Source organism: Hippichthys cyanospilos, chromosome 14 (genome assembly GCF_059441005.1).
Source record: "Hippichthys cyanospilos isolate Australia breed blue-spotted pipefish chromosome 14, RoL_Hcya_1.0, whole genome shotgun sequence".
Classification (NCBI taxonomy): domain Eukaryota; kingdom Metazoa; phylum Chordata; class Actinopteri; order Syngnathiformes; family Syngnathidae; genus Hippichthys; species Hippichthys cyanospilos.
The window spans coordinates 8537565-8550857 of NC_142382.1; the positions used below are offsets into that span (position 1 = coordinate 8537565).

Below are 13293 nucleotides of genomic sequence, written 5' to 3' on the forward strand. Positions count from 1 at the left end.
TTATGGGGGTATTTATAATCGTGTTAAATACAGCAAATCCAGAAGATATCGAACATCATCTGCTGAAATTTTTATCTCCTCTACTGGAAGACACTAGTGACAATGCACCTCTATAGAAAAAATAAAATAAAAAATATAAAGACATGCAATGTTTTGCAAATGAGCACAGTTTTAACACAATTTAGCAATAAGTTGATTCACGTTCTAGCTAATTTGCTCTTTATTTGAAAACAAAAGTATTGTTAGTGTCAAAGCATTAAAAAGGCATTACATTGGATTTGCTGACACCTGGAAAAAAAAACTGATTGAAATCTCAAATAGTGCCATCACATTCCCCCAGGGGTAGTCACAGAACTGATGTGCTAATGTATTACCAGGGGTGGTCCTGGAAAAATGCTCCAAACTTTTCAGTCAATAAATCCATCGGAAATGAGCCATGCTGGTGAATAATTGAGTCTGCAGCTTGCTGACATCATCATTCTGCCGCTGTAGCCAAAAGCCCCCCTGGCCAGGACTGGGAGAGTTCCAGCTTGCTGGTCCACACTGGGAACATAGCTTTGGATGACACAGTGGAAGACTAAAAAAAGATCATTGGGGCCTGCTGTTTCAACTGAAAACTGAGAATAAGAGTTTAGTTTGGGTCGTTGTCAATATATAGGAGCACGATAATGTACAAGTTCTTTACAAGGTATTAGCATGTGACAATAAAACATAATTAAATGTATTTTCCATACAGCCATTATCTTCACCGTTTATTCTCACAAGTGTTGCGGGCGTGTTGGAGCCTATCTCAATTGTCTTCAGGCAGTAGGCGGTGCACACCCTGAGCTGGTTGCCACCCAGTCGCAGGGCACACAAAGACAAACAGCCATTAACACTCACAAGCACACCTAAGGACAATTTAGCGCGCCCATAATACTTACCATGCATGTTTTTGGAATGTGAGAGGAAATGAGAGTACCCAGAGAAAACCCATGCAGGCACAGGGAGAACAAGAGGATTCAACACAAGAAGCCAGAAATGAGCGAACCAATCTGCCACTGTGCCACCCTGTATGTGTTTTGTCATAAAAAATTGAATTTGTAGTAATTGTAAATAACCTGTGGCAGATATCAAGTGGTCTAAGAATATGACACACATGTACAGATGGTAGAAAAATCACAGACATCAAAATGTTCCACTAGGTGAGGGGGTTGCCAAAAGGGTGGCCAGAGAGTGAAAAGTCCATCTGTTTCTTGGTCAATTTCATATGTAATTTAATTTTAATAGACAGAACTGATACAAATGAATTGCACTTCCTGGATAAATCAATTTTATTGCACTCAAGTCAGTTCAATCGGATCCAGTCCTAGTAAATTACTGTAACAGACCATAAAGATATGTAACATATATTCAAAATGTACCTCTGCACCTGGTCCATATACGTTACAATAACAGTGAAAGTTTATTTGTGTAGTGCATATGGGTCTTTTCTCCAGCATCCTCCCACATTCCAAAAGCATGCACGAGACTCTAAATTCAGGTGTGAATCAGGGTGTAACTGCCTCTTGCCCAAAGTCAAACGAAATAAGCCACACGCTCACACCCAACCTTAATGATGACAAGCTTGACGACTCCAGTTGCCAGTCTTAGGAATGTATAAAGTCTACTGTACTGTAAGTCTTCCATTTCCAAGCAGCAACTTTCTTTGGTTCAGAGTGGCAATCCCACTGCCCACTGATGACTCACAAAACCAACATGGTAATGTTATGGTGCACTGATGCACTGCAATTATGCTTATCTCCAGGTCTATGTGTGGCAAATGAAGTCAAGCAACTCTCACTGATGCTGCGGAGCTGAGGGAAGACTTGTCTGTAGTAAAACCACAGGGAGTGTCGAAGAAACTTAAAAATGAATTTCCATTGCATTTCACCCCACGAAAGAGGAAGGGAGAGGTCTGCGTGGAAGAACGAGAGGAGGCTCGGTGGATGTGACTGTGCTCTGAGTCAGTCGTGGTGATTCAGATATGTACCTTCCAAGCCCCCAAAAAATTATGCTGATAATTTGTCTGGTGGGGTCTACAATGAAAGAGGATATGAACATGAAACAAGGATGGAGACATAGGTGGTAACTGAAAGAGAAAGTCTCCCACTTTGGGTGGGAATACGGTTGTGTAACACTTGGTTCCTCCTCCGCACTATCGCCAAACTCTGCTTTCACCATCCGTTGTGGGATGTTTCACGCGTATGCGCTGTGTTCGTGCCTCCGCACTTTCACTGCATTTTGAGTCAACATCAAGCAGCCTCACTTTGGTGAAATCAAATACAATGAATTAGTTCAAAATTGACACATTCATTGATGTTATACTTTACTTATTTATACAAGATATTTGCTCTAAAATGTCTAATATTCAGTGGTAAAAACTTAACATTTTGTCTATAATATGTTAACTTATGGTAACAATTATTACCTATTATTAAAAAGACATTTTGTTACTCGCTGTCCATTGCAAACGACATCACATACTCAGGGTTTAGGGAACGACCAATCACAACTCACCTGTTTTCTGGATCTGGTCATGAGGTGTTTACAAGCCGAGCCAGGATTGGTTGTTACTTTTCAGTTGACAGCAAAGAATATAATGCATTTTTCAAGGTATATTAAAATAATTTTTTAATTTGCACCCTCTAAATATTTTTTTTTACTTTACGAACTGAGCAAACCTTGTGTTCTGACTCTGTACCCTTCTGCAGTACTATTGGGGAAAAAAATCCAAACAAAAACCAAATCATGGTCATCATTAGGGATGTTTGATTTATGACGTCTCTCTATTATACATTTTACATAATATACTAATTTCTATTATACATTGACTTACAAGCTTATTTGTGTTGCAAGCCAAACTTAAAATTTATAAGCAATCCCAGAGATGGAAATCTATCCCATGACATTGTTGTCTGTTTTGTTTTGTACTCCGTGCTGAGAAGAAATTCCTTTACTGCCATTAACGCCCAAAGACCAACGACCAAAGATCCATTACTATTGCTCTGGCAGTGAATGGGTTAATGAAGTCAGAATACTAAAATGGCATCCACATCTGTACTAGATTGTCTCTCCCCTTACTGAACCAGGCCAATAGCTTTGCCGCTGACTCGCCCAGTGTGGCTGTGAGGGTAATTATCACCCATCAATAATTGATTGTCATTGCAATTTATCTGCTGCAGCAGGAAAAAAAAAGAATACAATAGTACTAAAAGCATTTGTGGGACCTCACTCTTTCATCTCTGGCGGGAAGGGAGGGGCTCACAAAGGCACTGCAGCCCGGTGCGGTGATGCTTGTCTGCTCTGAGGTAGCCGGTGCTGCAGCTCTGCAGCACCTTGCATGATTGGACTGCTGAAGAAGGTGCATAGATTTGATTGACAGCCGGAGACAGCACATCAGTCTTCAAGGCACACATACTTTTGCACAGGTTGTTTATTATTCTTCTCAAGGCAGCTGTAGACTATAAGTATACACTTCCCCAAGCCTGCTTTGGGTCTCTGTGTGCTCGCATTAGTGTTTGAATGTTCTGTGCAAGTTTGCTTTAATTAGCTCTAATTATAGGTGAGACAGGCATAGTGAACTGAAGAACAAAGGCCTAATTGCCATGCAACAGCCTCCTTACTCACTATGCAGTGAGAGGCATGGCACTCCTTTTAAGCATTTTATCCAGTCACGACAGAGTATCGGTTGTAATGGAGGAAACAAGCACTCCCTCCTCATCTTTTCATACATGGGAACCTTTAACGCGATCCTTCCCAGGACGTTGGTCTAACTTGCCATTTGTGTACAACACATATCAACCCTAACCCTCAAGTAAAATACACATTTAAAAAAAAAAAAACAACAGGACACTCTAACCTGTACTTGATAAACAAGCAATTCCACACACAGCTAAACAGATGTTGGCTACCATACTAGTGACTAGTATGCCAAAATGGCTAATATTAGCTGCTAGCATTAGCAACCTATCTATCGTGTCTTCAACCTGAACATCGCTCTTTACTTTATCGAGATTGAGGCTCCATCTTATCTATCTATCTATCTATCTATCTATCTATCTATCTATCTATCTATCTATCTATCTATCTATCTATCTATCTATCTATCTATCTATCCGTCTATCCGTCTATCTATCTATCTAAGCAATGCTTTCTATAGGCAATACTTATGAACACAAATGTAAACTTCAGTATTGTTAAACTCATTTGTTGAGATTGACGCAAGGCATCTGAACAGTGTCTTTCAGTTTAATTTAAACTCATTCAATCCAAAAGCTTTAATTACACGTCTTAGAAAGTCCAGACATTCAATCTTATGATAATTTAGAGTTTTTTATATTATTATTTTTAATATTAGGGTAGAGAATTGTCTGAAGAAGGCTGTCACAGAATGAGTTAATTTAATAGAATATCTTCATGCTCAGCATTCAAATCAAAGTTTTTCACATGATATCCACATGAAACATCAGAATACGGGCTACACAAGTCCCACTGCTCGCTAATATAAACTTGAGTGGCTCAAATCTAGAGCTGACGCTGTGGGATTTCATATTCTATTAATATTGCTATTTCTAGCCATCTGGCCTACTGTGGAGAAGAAGATGCTCTAAAACTGAGAATGCTGCTTCCAGTGACAGAAATAAATGTCTCACTTCCTAGACCGGAAGGCAAAGGGAGTCTGTAAAAGTAAAAAAAAATAATCATAATAATAATAAGAGAGAGCGTGAGAAAGAGGGGGGCCTGGTTTCATTTGGTTGCTTACAGGATGTTAGCCTTTATGTTCTTTCCTGTTGAGAGCAAATGTTGCCATTTCGGTGTCCTCTGGCCTACTTCACAGTGTGTGTGCTGGAAAGTCTCCATGATCACGTCCAATCGGGTAAAAAAAAGCAGTCTGGCTTGGAAAAGGAGAACGTTGAAATTGCCACTCTGTACGCATATGTTTCAGTCACGAAGACCACATTATAAGCTTGTGGCTAACTGTGCGCTTGGTACGTGGGCCTTCAGTGCAGACCTAGCTCACTACATCCATTGTGACGAGCGTAAACCACTGACAGGAAACAAAAACATAATATAACATCACACAATGTGCCATACGTTTAACAGTAACGTGTTTTACACATTAGTGAAAGCCAGCTGGTTTCCATGGCCTCAGTGGCTTGTCAGTGTGCCTTCCCATGACTAAAGAAGGGTGGGGCATAAGAACATACAAAGATCAGAACAAGTAGATTTGAATTTAGTTCAGAAGAGCAACAATAAGCTTTTTTGAAAGCGTTTCCCCCCCCAAAAGAGATCAAATGCAGTTTGAATTTAATCCTATTTTGAACATTTATCTGTGGTTAAAATAAGAATTGTAACAACAAATGAACGCATCATAACTTTCTATATAAATGAATGCGGATTTTAGGGAGAAAAAGAGACGGCGAATAAAATGGCATTGTGCGATTCACTGTGTGATAGTGTGCCACGCCCGCATATAGTGTCCGCACGTCGTGCCAAAGTAGGGAGCGATTGGGCCGATATCACCATGGCAACGTGGTGACGTCATCTCCCTTGCTCTAATTGGAGGAAACCCCGTGCGACGATCCGCTGCAGCGTTTCGGTCTGTCAAACTACACTTTGATGTCCCGCCTTTCACCCCCGCGCTCAATGTTTATTCGCCGGCATTCCGAAAATTACCTGTCACTCAAAAGAGAAAGCGCTATACAATTGGAGAACCTTCCCTAGATAATCCGCCCTCCTTTAATCAAGTTCAGTTGGACTTTAGCTGCCGCTGGCTTGTTCTTTGCCTTTCTGCCCAATCCATCGAATCGGACCAATTTGTGAAGCGATTTCGGACTTCTGTAGGTGAGATACGTCGACGGGTTTGTTCTGTACGCTGTAGTAATCTTCCAGACGTCTTTCTGATAACGAATTTGAACACATTAGACGCGGTCGGTTATCTTGAGCTGCGCTTTCGGTGACACTTTTTCATTGATAGGAGTGGCCCGTTAGCTTAACCTGCAGCTTTAGCTCCGTTAGGCTAGCTTTGTCGCTAGCCAGCTAGCCGCTCCAGACAGCTTTGTGGCGGGCTGCGGTACCGACGTGACTCAGCTTGGCCCTTCGAGAACCCCGTTTTCGGTTCTAGAATCCAATTTCCTTAATAACGCAACCAAAGATATTTTTCACATTTATATACGTCATGAAATGACCGTTACGTAATCGCGTTAACGCGTAATTGTCGCAAAGCGACGGAGACACTAAAAGCGTTTAATGTCGTTTTCCGTTACAATGAATGGTTGTTATAGTATTTCTTTGATGTAGCCGATGACGTTGGTTTCCCCTATTTTTTTTCCGAATGTGATCACGTTTCTCATCCTGTCACGCCGCGGTGGAAATAACGCCACTCCTTGTTCCACTCCCAGTTCACAGTCCCCGACTCTCGCTCGCCCCGTCCTTGTTGACTGATCCATCGCTCCCCAATCAAATAGCCCAAAATAGAAATAACAAAAACGATGGAGAAAACGGATCTCATCCAGAAGGCCAAACTGGCAGAGCAGGCCGAGCGTTACGACGACATGGCCGATTGCATGAAGGTGGTCACGGAGAAGGGCGACGACCTGTCGAATGAAGAAAGGAACCTGCTTTCCGTTGCCTACAAGAACGTGGTGGGGGCCCGGCGGTCCTCATGGAGGGTGCTTTCCAGCATCGAGTCCAAGTCCGATACCAGCGAGAAGAAGCTGCAGCTGGTTAAGGAATATAGGGAGAAAGTGGAAAAGGAGCTGCAAGAGATCTGCAAGAGCGTTTTGGTACGTGGCCTTTTTATTTATTTCTTTAAATTGCGAGAGCCAGGCATGATTTAATTGAACTTACCAGAGTCCAGTCGACGAATCGCCACCTTCAGAGTAGCAAAGACATTAAATCAAATAATAAGGTACATCTATCAGTTTCTGCACATTTCAAAGCCCATAGCATGGTAGCTGACCAATTAGACAATTTGATACTGATTTCATCTTGTGGGGGAACATAACTAACACTTTGAAGAAAGCCCAACAGTAATGCCTGCATACCCTAACCAGTTCAAACTTGATCGAACAACTTGGGCAAGCTGCATAGGAACAGGTTAGCTGTTACTTTTATCAGTTCCGTGAATTGTTTTGCTTTTGGACAAAATATTGAACAGATTATTCCATGGCATTACTAGAACATTGTAGCACAGCATTGCTCTATGCTGTAATGTTTTTGATTTCTAACCCAGCCAGCATTCTTCTCCAATTCCTGAGGGGCTTGCAATTGCTTGTCGGAAGGTTGCGTGTAATTAGTGCAAAATTCAAATGCAGTAGAGTAGCTATTTAATGTCCTTTATTTGAATGAGCCTCTAAGATTTCATTTGCAGTATTTAGATGTGATTGAGTGTGTGTTTTAACGTGATCTCATAGGCCCCATGACCATAATTCAGCCCTATTTAATAACTCATTAGGTTAGCTATTTCAGTCTAGTTTGATTCCGATGCCATGACCCTCTTGTTGCTTGAATTTTTGTGATTGAGCCTTTTTCATACTGGGGCGTATAAGAGTATTATATAGCCCACCTGTCTGTCTGGCATCAAGATTTAAAATCGCAGCATTGTTGCAACACTGAGAAATGGTTTCTATATTAGAGCCTGCAAAGTCACCACCATTCTGTTCAAGGATGCTAAATGGCTTCCAAATTTTTGTTTCACAATAGTTCCCTTTAATTACAAGATCAAACTGCCATTATAATATTTTTAACTTGAGTCGATGCTTCAAGAATAACTTAACTCTGGAAACAAAATGAAATGTTGACCCTTAAAACAAAAACACACTAACCCTTTGAAGATGCCCGACTGCTACACTAGTCAAATAGCAAGAGTGACACTGTCACCTGGTGGTGTTTTATGGGAATTTTTGTAATTAATACATTAACCATGGGCATCATTATAGTCCAATGGATTTTAAGCAAATGATTTGCATTGCTCGTCTTGCGCTTGATAGCCAGAGGTTTTTCCATGAGTAAATTCAATTTCTGGTTTATTGATTGTCACAGGTTTTTATTTATTTTTTCCTTGGGGGTGGGGGGTGGGTCCTCAAAGACGTGGCATCACAAAAAAGCCAAACACATGTGAATGTGGTCATTTGAAAGCTCATAGGTAATTTGCATGAAGACACACAGTGGTGGTTTGGGGTTTCTGGGACACCAATCATCAGGACTCTTACCTGGACCCTGATATGTAAATCTGTGCTTTTTTTTTTTGTTCCATCTGACAGACGAATAGCTAATGTGACAAGTCGTGCAATAATTGACACACACAAGCACTTCCCACTAGTTAAGCAGGGTACCTTTCAACAGGGCCATGTTTTTAAGCTAATGACTTTGGCCTACATTTGAACTAGTTCCAAGCCTGGATTGACCACCAGTGGGGGCGGGGCATGCTTTCACTTCTTGATTAATCTATGGCAACAGCAGGGATTTTGCTTTGCATTATTTCCATCCCGCCTTGATAGTGGATTAGAAGGGATCTGTTTGCAAGATTTTCAGTAATGTCCCTACTGTCTAACTGAGATGCCACAGGGGCTGTTCACTTTCTGCTTGCATGTTCCCTGCCAGTGACTCAGCCTTTTGTATTTCTTCTGCTGGGTGTTCCAGAAGGGTGTGTCTCTCCTCAGGCCTCAACTCGTCCGCCGAAGCCTTCCGGGCTGCTAACTTTTCTCCAAATGGGAAGTCTCGCTTAGGCCGTAGTGGCTGTGAGGATGGGCACAAAATATGGAGCAGATTATCGGTTGCTTACCTGAGTTGTGCTTGGATCTAAAGTGGCTAATCTTGACAGCTAGGTTTGTTGGAATTGCATTCATCATGACTGTTGGGACCCTACTTCACAAGTATGTGGACTGTTTTTTTGGGAATGTTTTTTGGATCTGGTTGGAATGGACTTCAAATGTCCACCTTTGTGACTCTTACCTTTTTGTACAAAGTGGTTCACTTGAACTTTTTTTTGTAGGGGGCTGAATTTAGGAAGAAAATGTAATGTTCTGAAAGTTGTAGGTTTTAACAGGTGAATGTCAGAATTCCCACAGAAATGTAAATGCGGCAGTCTGAAGCTTGCAGCCAGTCAGACATTAATCAGGCCAATCATTAAATATTTGTTGTACAGAGGGGACTTGAGGCTGTGGATTAGGTATTTTCACAGGAGCAATAAACTTATTTATTGATGTGACGGGCGCAATAATTAGCCTTTTCTCAATTACTGTCAAATTCAATATTTTAAAAAAAATCTATATCAGACGTGAAAATACTTAGGTTCACAACTAGCTGTTTTTTTCATGTGGCGACAACGCGGTTCACACTATCTCGTGAGGGCCGGCAACTGAAATCAGAGCTTTGTGTGAATGCGCCGTGAAGAGCGCATCCCTCCTTTTTGTCTTTTGTGCGCAGCTTGAGGGGGGGAAAGGAATGCTCAGCACATGAGCCGTGTGCATGTTTTGACCGAGCCAATGGTGGCTTGTGGACGTGACTTGGGAGTGGCTGCCGGGAGGGCTTTGGCTCAGACAAGGACACTTTCTTCCTGCCAAGGCTTGGAATTCAAACCTTTTTTCCTCATTAGGTTTTAGATTTATTGTAGTTTGCAGATGTTGATCGGCACGGTTTTAACTGTTTTTATTTTTAGTTAGAATCCGCCTTGGGCAATGTCTTATGACTTGGGACAGGTGTGTCCATTTTCTTTCATGACCACAATGAAGGGGGAGGGAAAAAAAAATTCAACTTGTGTGGCTATTTAGAAATAAATAGGACTTATGCACATAAGCTCATATACTCATGCTTAAGCACTTTCAGATATACCTATATATTTCTATTTATTTTTTTGTGGGGGATGCTTTGGAGGCACTGCTATGGTGAAAGCAATTGTCACCGCCCACAAGTGTTGCATGTGTTATAAAAGCACAAATGATTAGATTTTGTATCTGTCAAATGAATTGGTGTAAGTTTTTCCTAAGTTTGATGCCGCAATTTTTTATTAGGAAAAAAGGTTTAAGTTCTGTGACTGCTCGTCAAATCATCTGTCCCCATTGAAATTCATTTAAATACTATTAATCCTTTCCAACCACACGGTGCTCCTTAAAGTGTTTTCGCCTTTGCCACCAACAGGCTAATTAAGATGCACAATTTGACTCAGATCTGTAGAAATATATTCGTTTTTGCTGTAGATATGTATTAGTTTTGTTTTTTTTTTCTTTTGCAGAAGATATGTGTCTACAAGTATTGTATATGTGTACCTGCAATTTAATAACTGCCTCTACTTTGCTGGTTTTCTTCAGCGTATGTTGGTTTGTTTTTTATGTTAGCATTAAACTACCATACTTTCACTAGAGGCAAAATATGTTTTTTTTTTTTTAAAGAATTGTTTTTTGTCATTTGACAGTAAACGTCAACTGAGTAAAAAACAGGTTGAACCATGCAGCGGCCTTTTCATTTTTGTCCGCAGGTTACCAAAAAAAAAAAAAAAAAGGCATTGGCATTTATATCGCCAAACTTAGAAGTTGATGTACCACTGTACTGATAATCACTAATCTGGGTAGTGTGCCTAATTATTATACGATCTGTCTGAAGGTGTTCCTTCCATGCCCCAGATTTTGTCCTGATGTCAGCATCACATTGAGGAGTATTTGATGTGTTCTGTGCCGAATGCCTTGAACTAACGGAGTGCTTCTTCACTGCCCACGCCCAACAGGAACTGCTGGAGAAGTATTTAATTGAGAACTCCAAACAACAAGAGAGCAAAGTTTTTTACCTAAAGATGAAGGGGGACTACTATAGATACCTCGCTGAAGTTGCCTCCGGAAATGACAAAATAAGTAAGTATATTGTATATACTGTATGTATAAAGTATTCAAACTAGGAATGTGTGATAGTAGGATATGTGGATATATAGACTTCTATTATGCTGTTGTCTACCCTTTGATAGACTAAGGAGTGGCTGTTTGTATATTGATACTGTTTGTTGAATCTTATTTGTGTGTGTGTGTTCCCTACTTTGATCATCAGAGATCATCGAAAACTCACAGCAAGCGTACCAAGAAGCGTTTGACATCAGTAAGAGCGACATGGACCCCACACATCCCATCCGTTTGGGTCTGGCGCTTAACTTTTCCGTTTTCTACTACGAGATTCTCAACTCGCCAGAGAAAGCATGTGAACTCGCTAAAAAGGTTAAACCATTCACACACGGTTCACTTTTTGAGCCTGTTTTCCATTGGAATAATTCCGTTTTTCATTTTGTTCGCAGGCGTTCGATGAGGCCATTGCTGAGCTCGACCAACTAAATGAGGAGTCCTACAAAGACAGCACCCTCATCATGCAGCTCCTCAGAGACAATCTGACAGTGAGTGTCCTTCTGTCATCATGTCACTCAAAAAACATCCCTTCAAAAGTTTCTTACAACATCTTAAGTCACTTTGCATTGGACTTAAAATTTCATTTTATAAAAAAAGAAAAATAATTTTTCAAAATATTTTTGCATTGAAGTCAGGTCTGACAAAGTTTTTGAACACTAGAAAAGATTATGCATGACCTAACATAAAACGCATGAATTAGAAATCTAAGGTCTTATTTTTGACCCCATCGCGTTCTTGGAAAAAAAGTTGACTATTTCATTTAATATGAGAAACAAGGGGTAATGGGTGTAAAACCGAATTTTGAAACTTTTTAAATTGTTGGTCGCAGAACCTTGAGTATGCAGGGATCGACTCCTCAAAAGTGCTTTTTCACAGCATTCATTGGAAGTATTACTGTAATCATTTGTACATAACCAGAACAATAACACAATGAACAGATTTGGTGCACTGAAGGGTGTAATTATGAATTGTTAGCAAATGGAATAACTTCTGAAGACATGTTGACTAGGAAGTACACACTCAGTTGGTTTGTATTTAATTGTCCTGTGTTTCTCATTTAGCTATGGACATCGGACACAGCCGGCGAGGAGGCCGACACCGGAGAAAGAGGCGACTGCGGTGATACTGAGAACTAGAAGAAAGAGTCCTTGGCCTCCAAAAACAACAAAAGGATTAAAAAAAAAAAAACAAAAAAAAACTTTTTACACATCCGTCATTCCTTATTGCTCCAATCCAACATTCTTCCAATGAAACCATTGCTGAAAAAAAAAACATGTAATCATGAAAAATAATAAATTGGAGAAACAGAAAAAAACGGTTTAGAATGACCTATAAAAGTAAAACCCTCCATTCCTTTGGTTTATGTGTCCTGGCCTTTCAGTATGTGCAATTTCAGCTGTAGAAAAGTATTGATAGCTTGACATGGTATTACGCTCTTTTCCTAAAGTTAGAGGCAGAAACCCTCAAAAGTCCTTATAGCGAAACAACTGGAAGATCATCCTTTGAGGAAGATTTTGTTTCCAGATTATCTTGGTTTCCTCTTCCTGCTCTGTCTAAAAACAAAATTAAAAAAAAAAAAAAAAAAAAAAAGCGGTACGGTTACATCATCTGAAATTCGACTTCAGAGTTTTCATGCTGCAGGGAATGCCAGTGTTCCACGCATGCCGGCAGCAAAATACTTTAGTAGTGCCCCATTGGATTAATCTCACTTTATGATGCCACTCTTTCACTGAAGCATGTCTGTTTGGGGGAGGAGGGAATAGCGGGGGCTTGACTGACCGACACGCCGGGACCTTTCAAATGGGAAGATGAAGACAATTCTGTCATTGCATGTCTCTTGAGATATTACACTGGAATGGGAACAAATGCTGTAACACACAAGTTCAAGTGTCAAGTTTAATATTTTTCAATGCAGGTTTGTACACATCCTAAAGGAGGGTGGTCTTGTTTGTCTGTCCAGTGATTGTCATTAGAGATTTGGACCACTATTGTTTTGCTATTCATTCAATTGTAGTCCCCTAAAGCCTTGTGGAACCGTTTGAATCCCTGTGTAACAGCTATGTTAACATAAATAAATCATTTTATAAACCATGCCTTTGTCAATGTTTTCTGTGATGTACTGTATCTCAAGCTATGATTCCACATCCTCCTGTTTTAAGTACTCAAAACCCACACCAGCACAAGGAGAGCTAACGAAACTCCAAATAGGAAATCCAAAACCTTGATTTTGAACTCTCAACCAAATAATACCAAAGCCGCTTATCCTCACAAGCGTTGCAGGCTTGCTGATGCCTATCCCAGCTGACTTCGGCAGTAGGCGGGGCATCTCCTGAACTGGTTGCAAGACAGCTGCAGAGCACACAGAACCATTTATGCACCCAATCAC

The 13293-nt window shown here is 40.6% G+C and overlaps 1 protein-coding gene across 2 annotated transcripts; it reads left to right on the forward strand.

Annotated features, from left to right (window-relative positions):
* The first annotated feature begins 5721 nt into the window (after positions 1-5721).
* On the forward strand, positions 5722-12998 carry LOC148412829 (14-3-3 protein zeta-like). 2 transcript variants are annotated; one of them, XM_088432598.1, is made up of 6 exons: positions 5722-5865; positions 6423-6806; positions 10745-10868; positions 11059-11222; positions 11300-11395; positions 11969-12998. In XM_088432598.1, the coding sequence occupies exons 2-6, from the start codon at positions 6513-6515 to the stop codon at positions 12041-12043; spliced, it is 753 nt and encodes a 250-aa protein (XP_088288724.1). In that variant the 5' UTR covers positions 5722-5865; positions 6423-6512; the 3' UTR covers positions 12044-12998. The 2 variants fall into 2 exon arrangements, with proteins under 2 accessions (XP_088288724.1, XP_088288725.1); XM_088432599.1 differs by having other exon boundaries at positions 5738-5861.
* Positions 12999-13293: the final 295 nt, after the last annotated feature.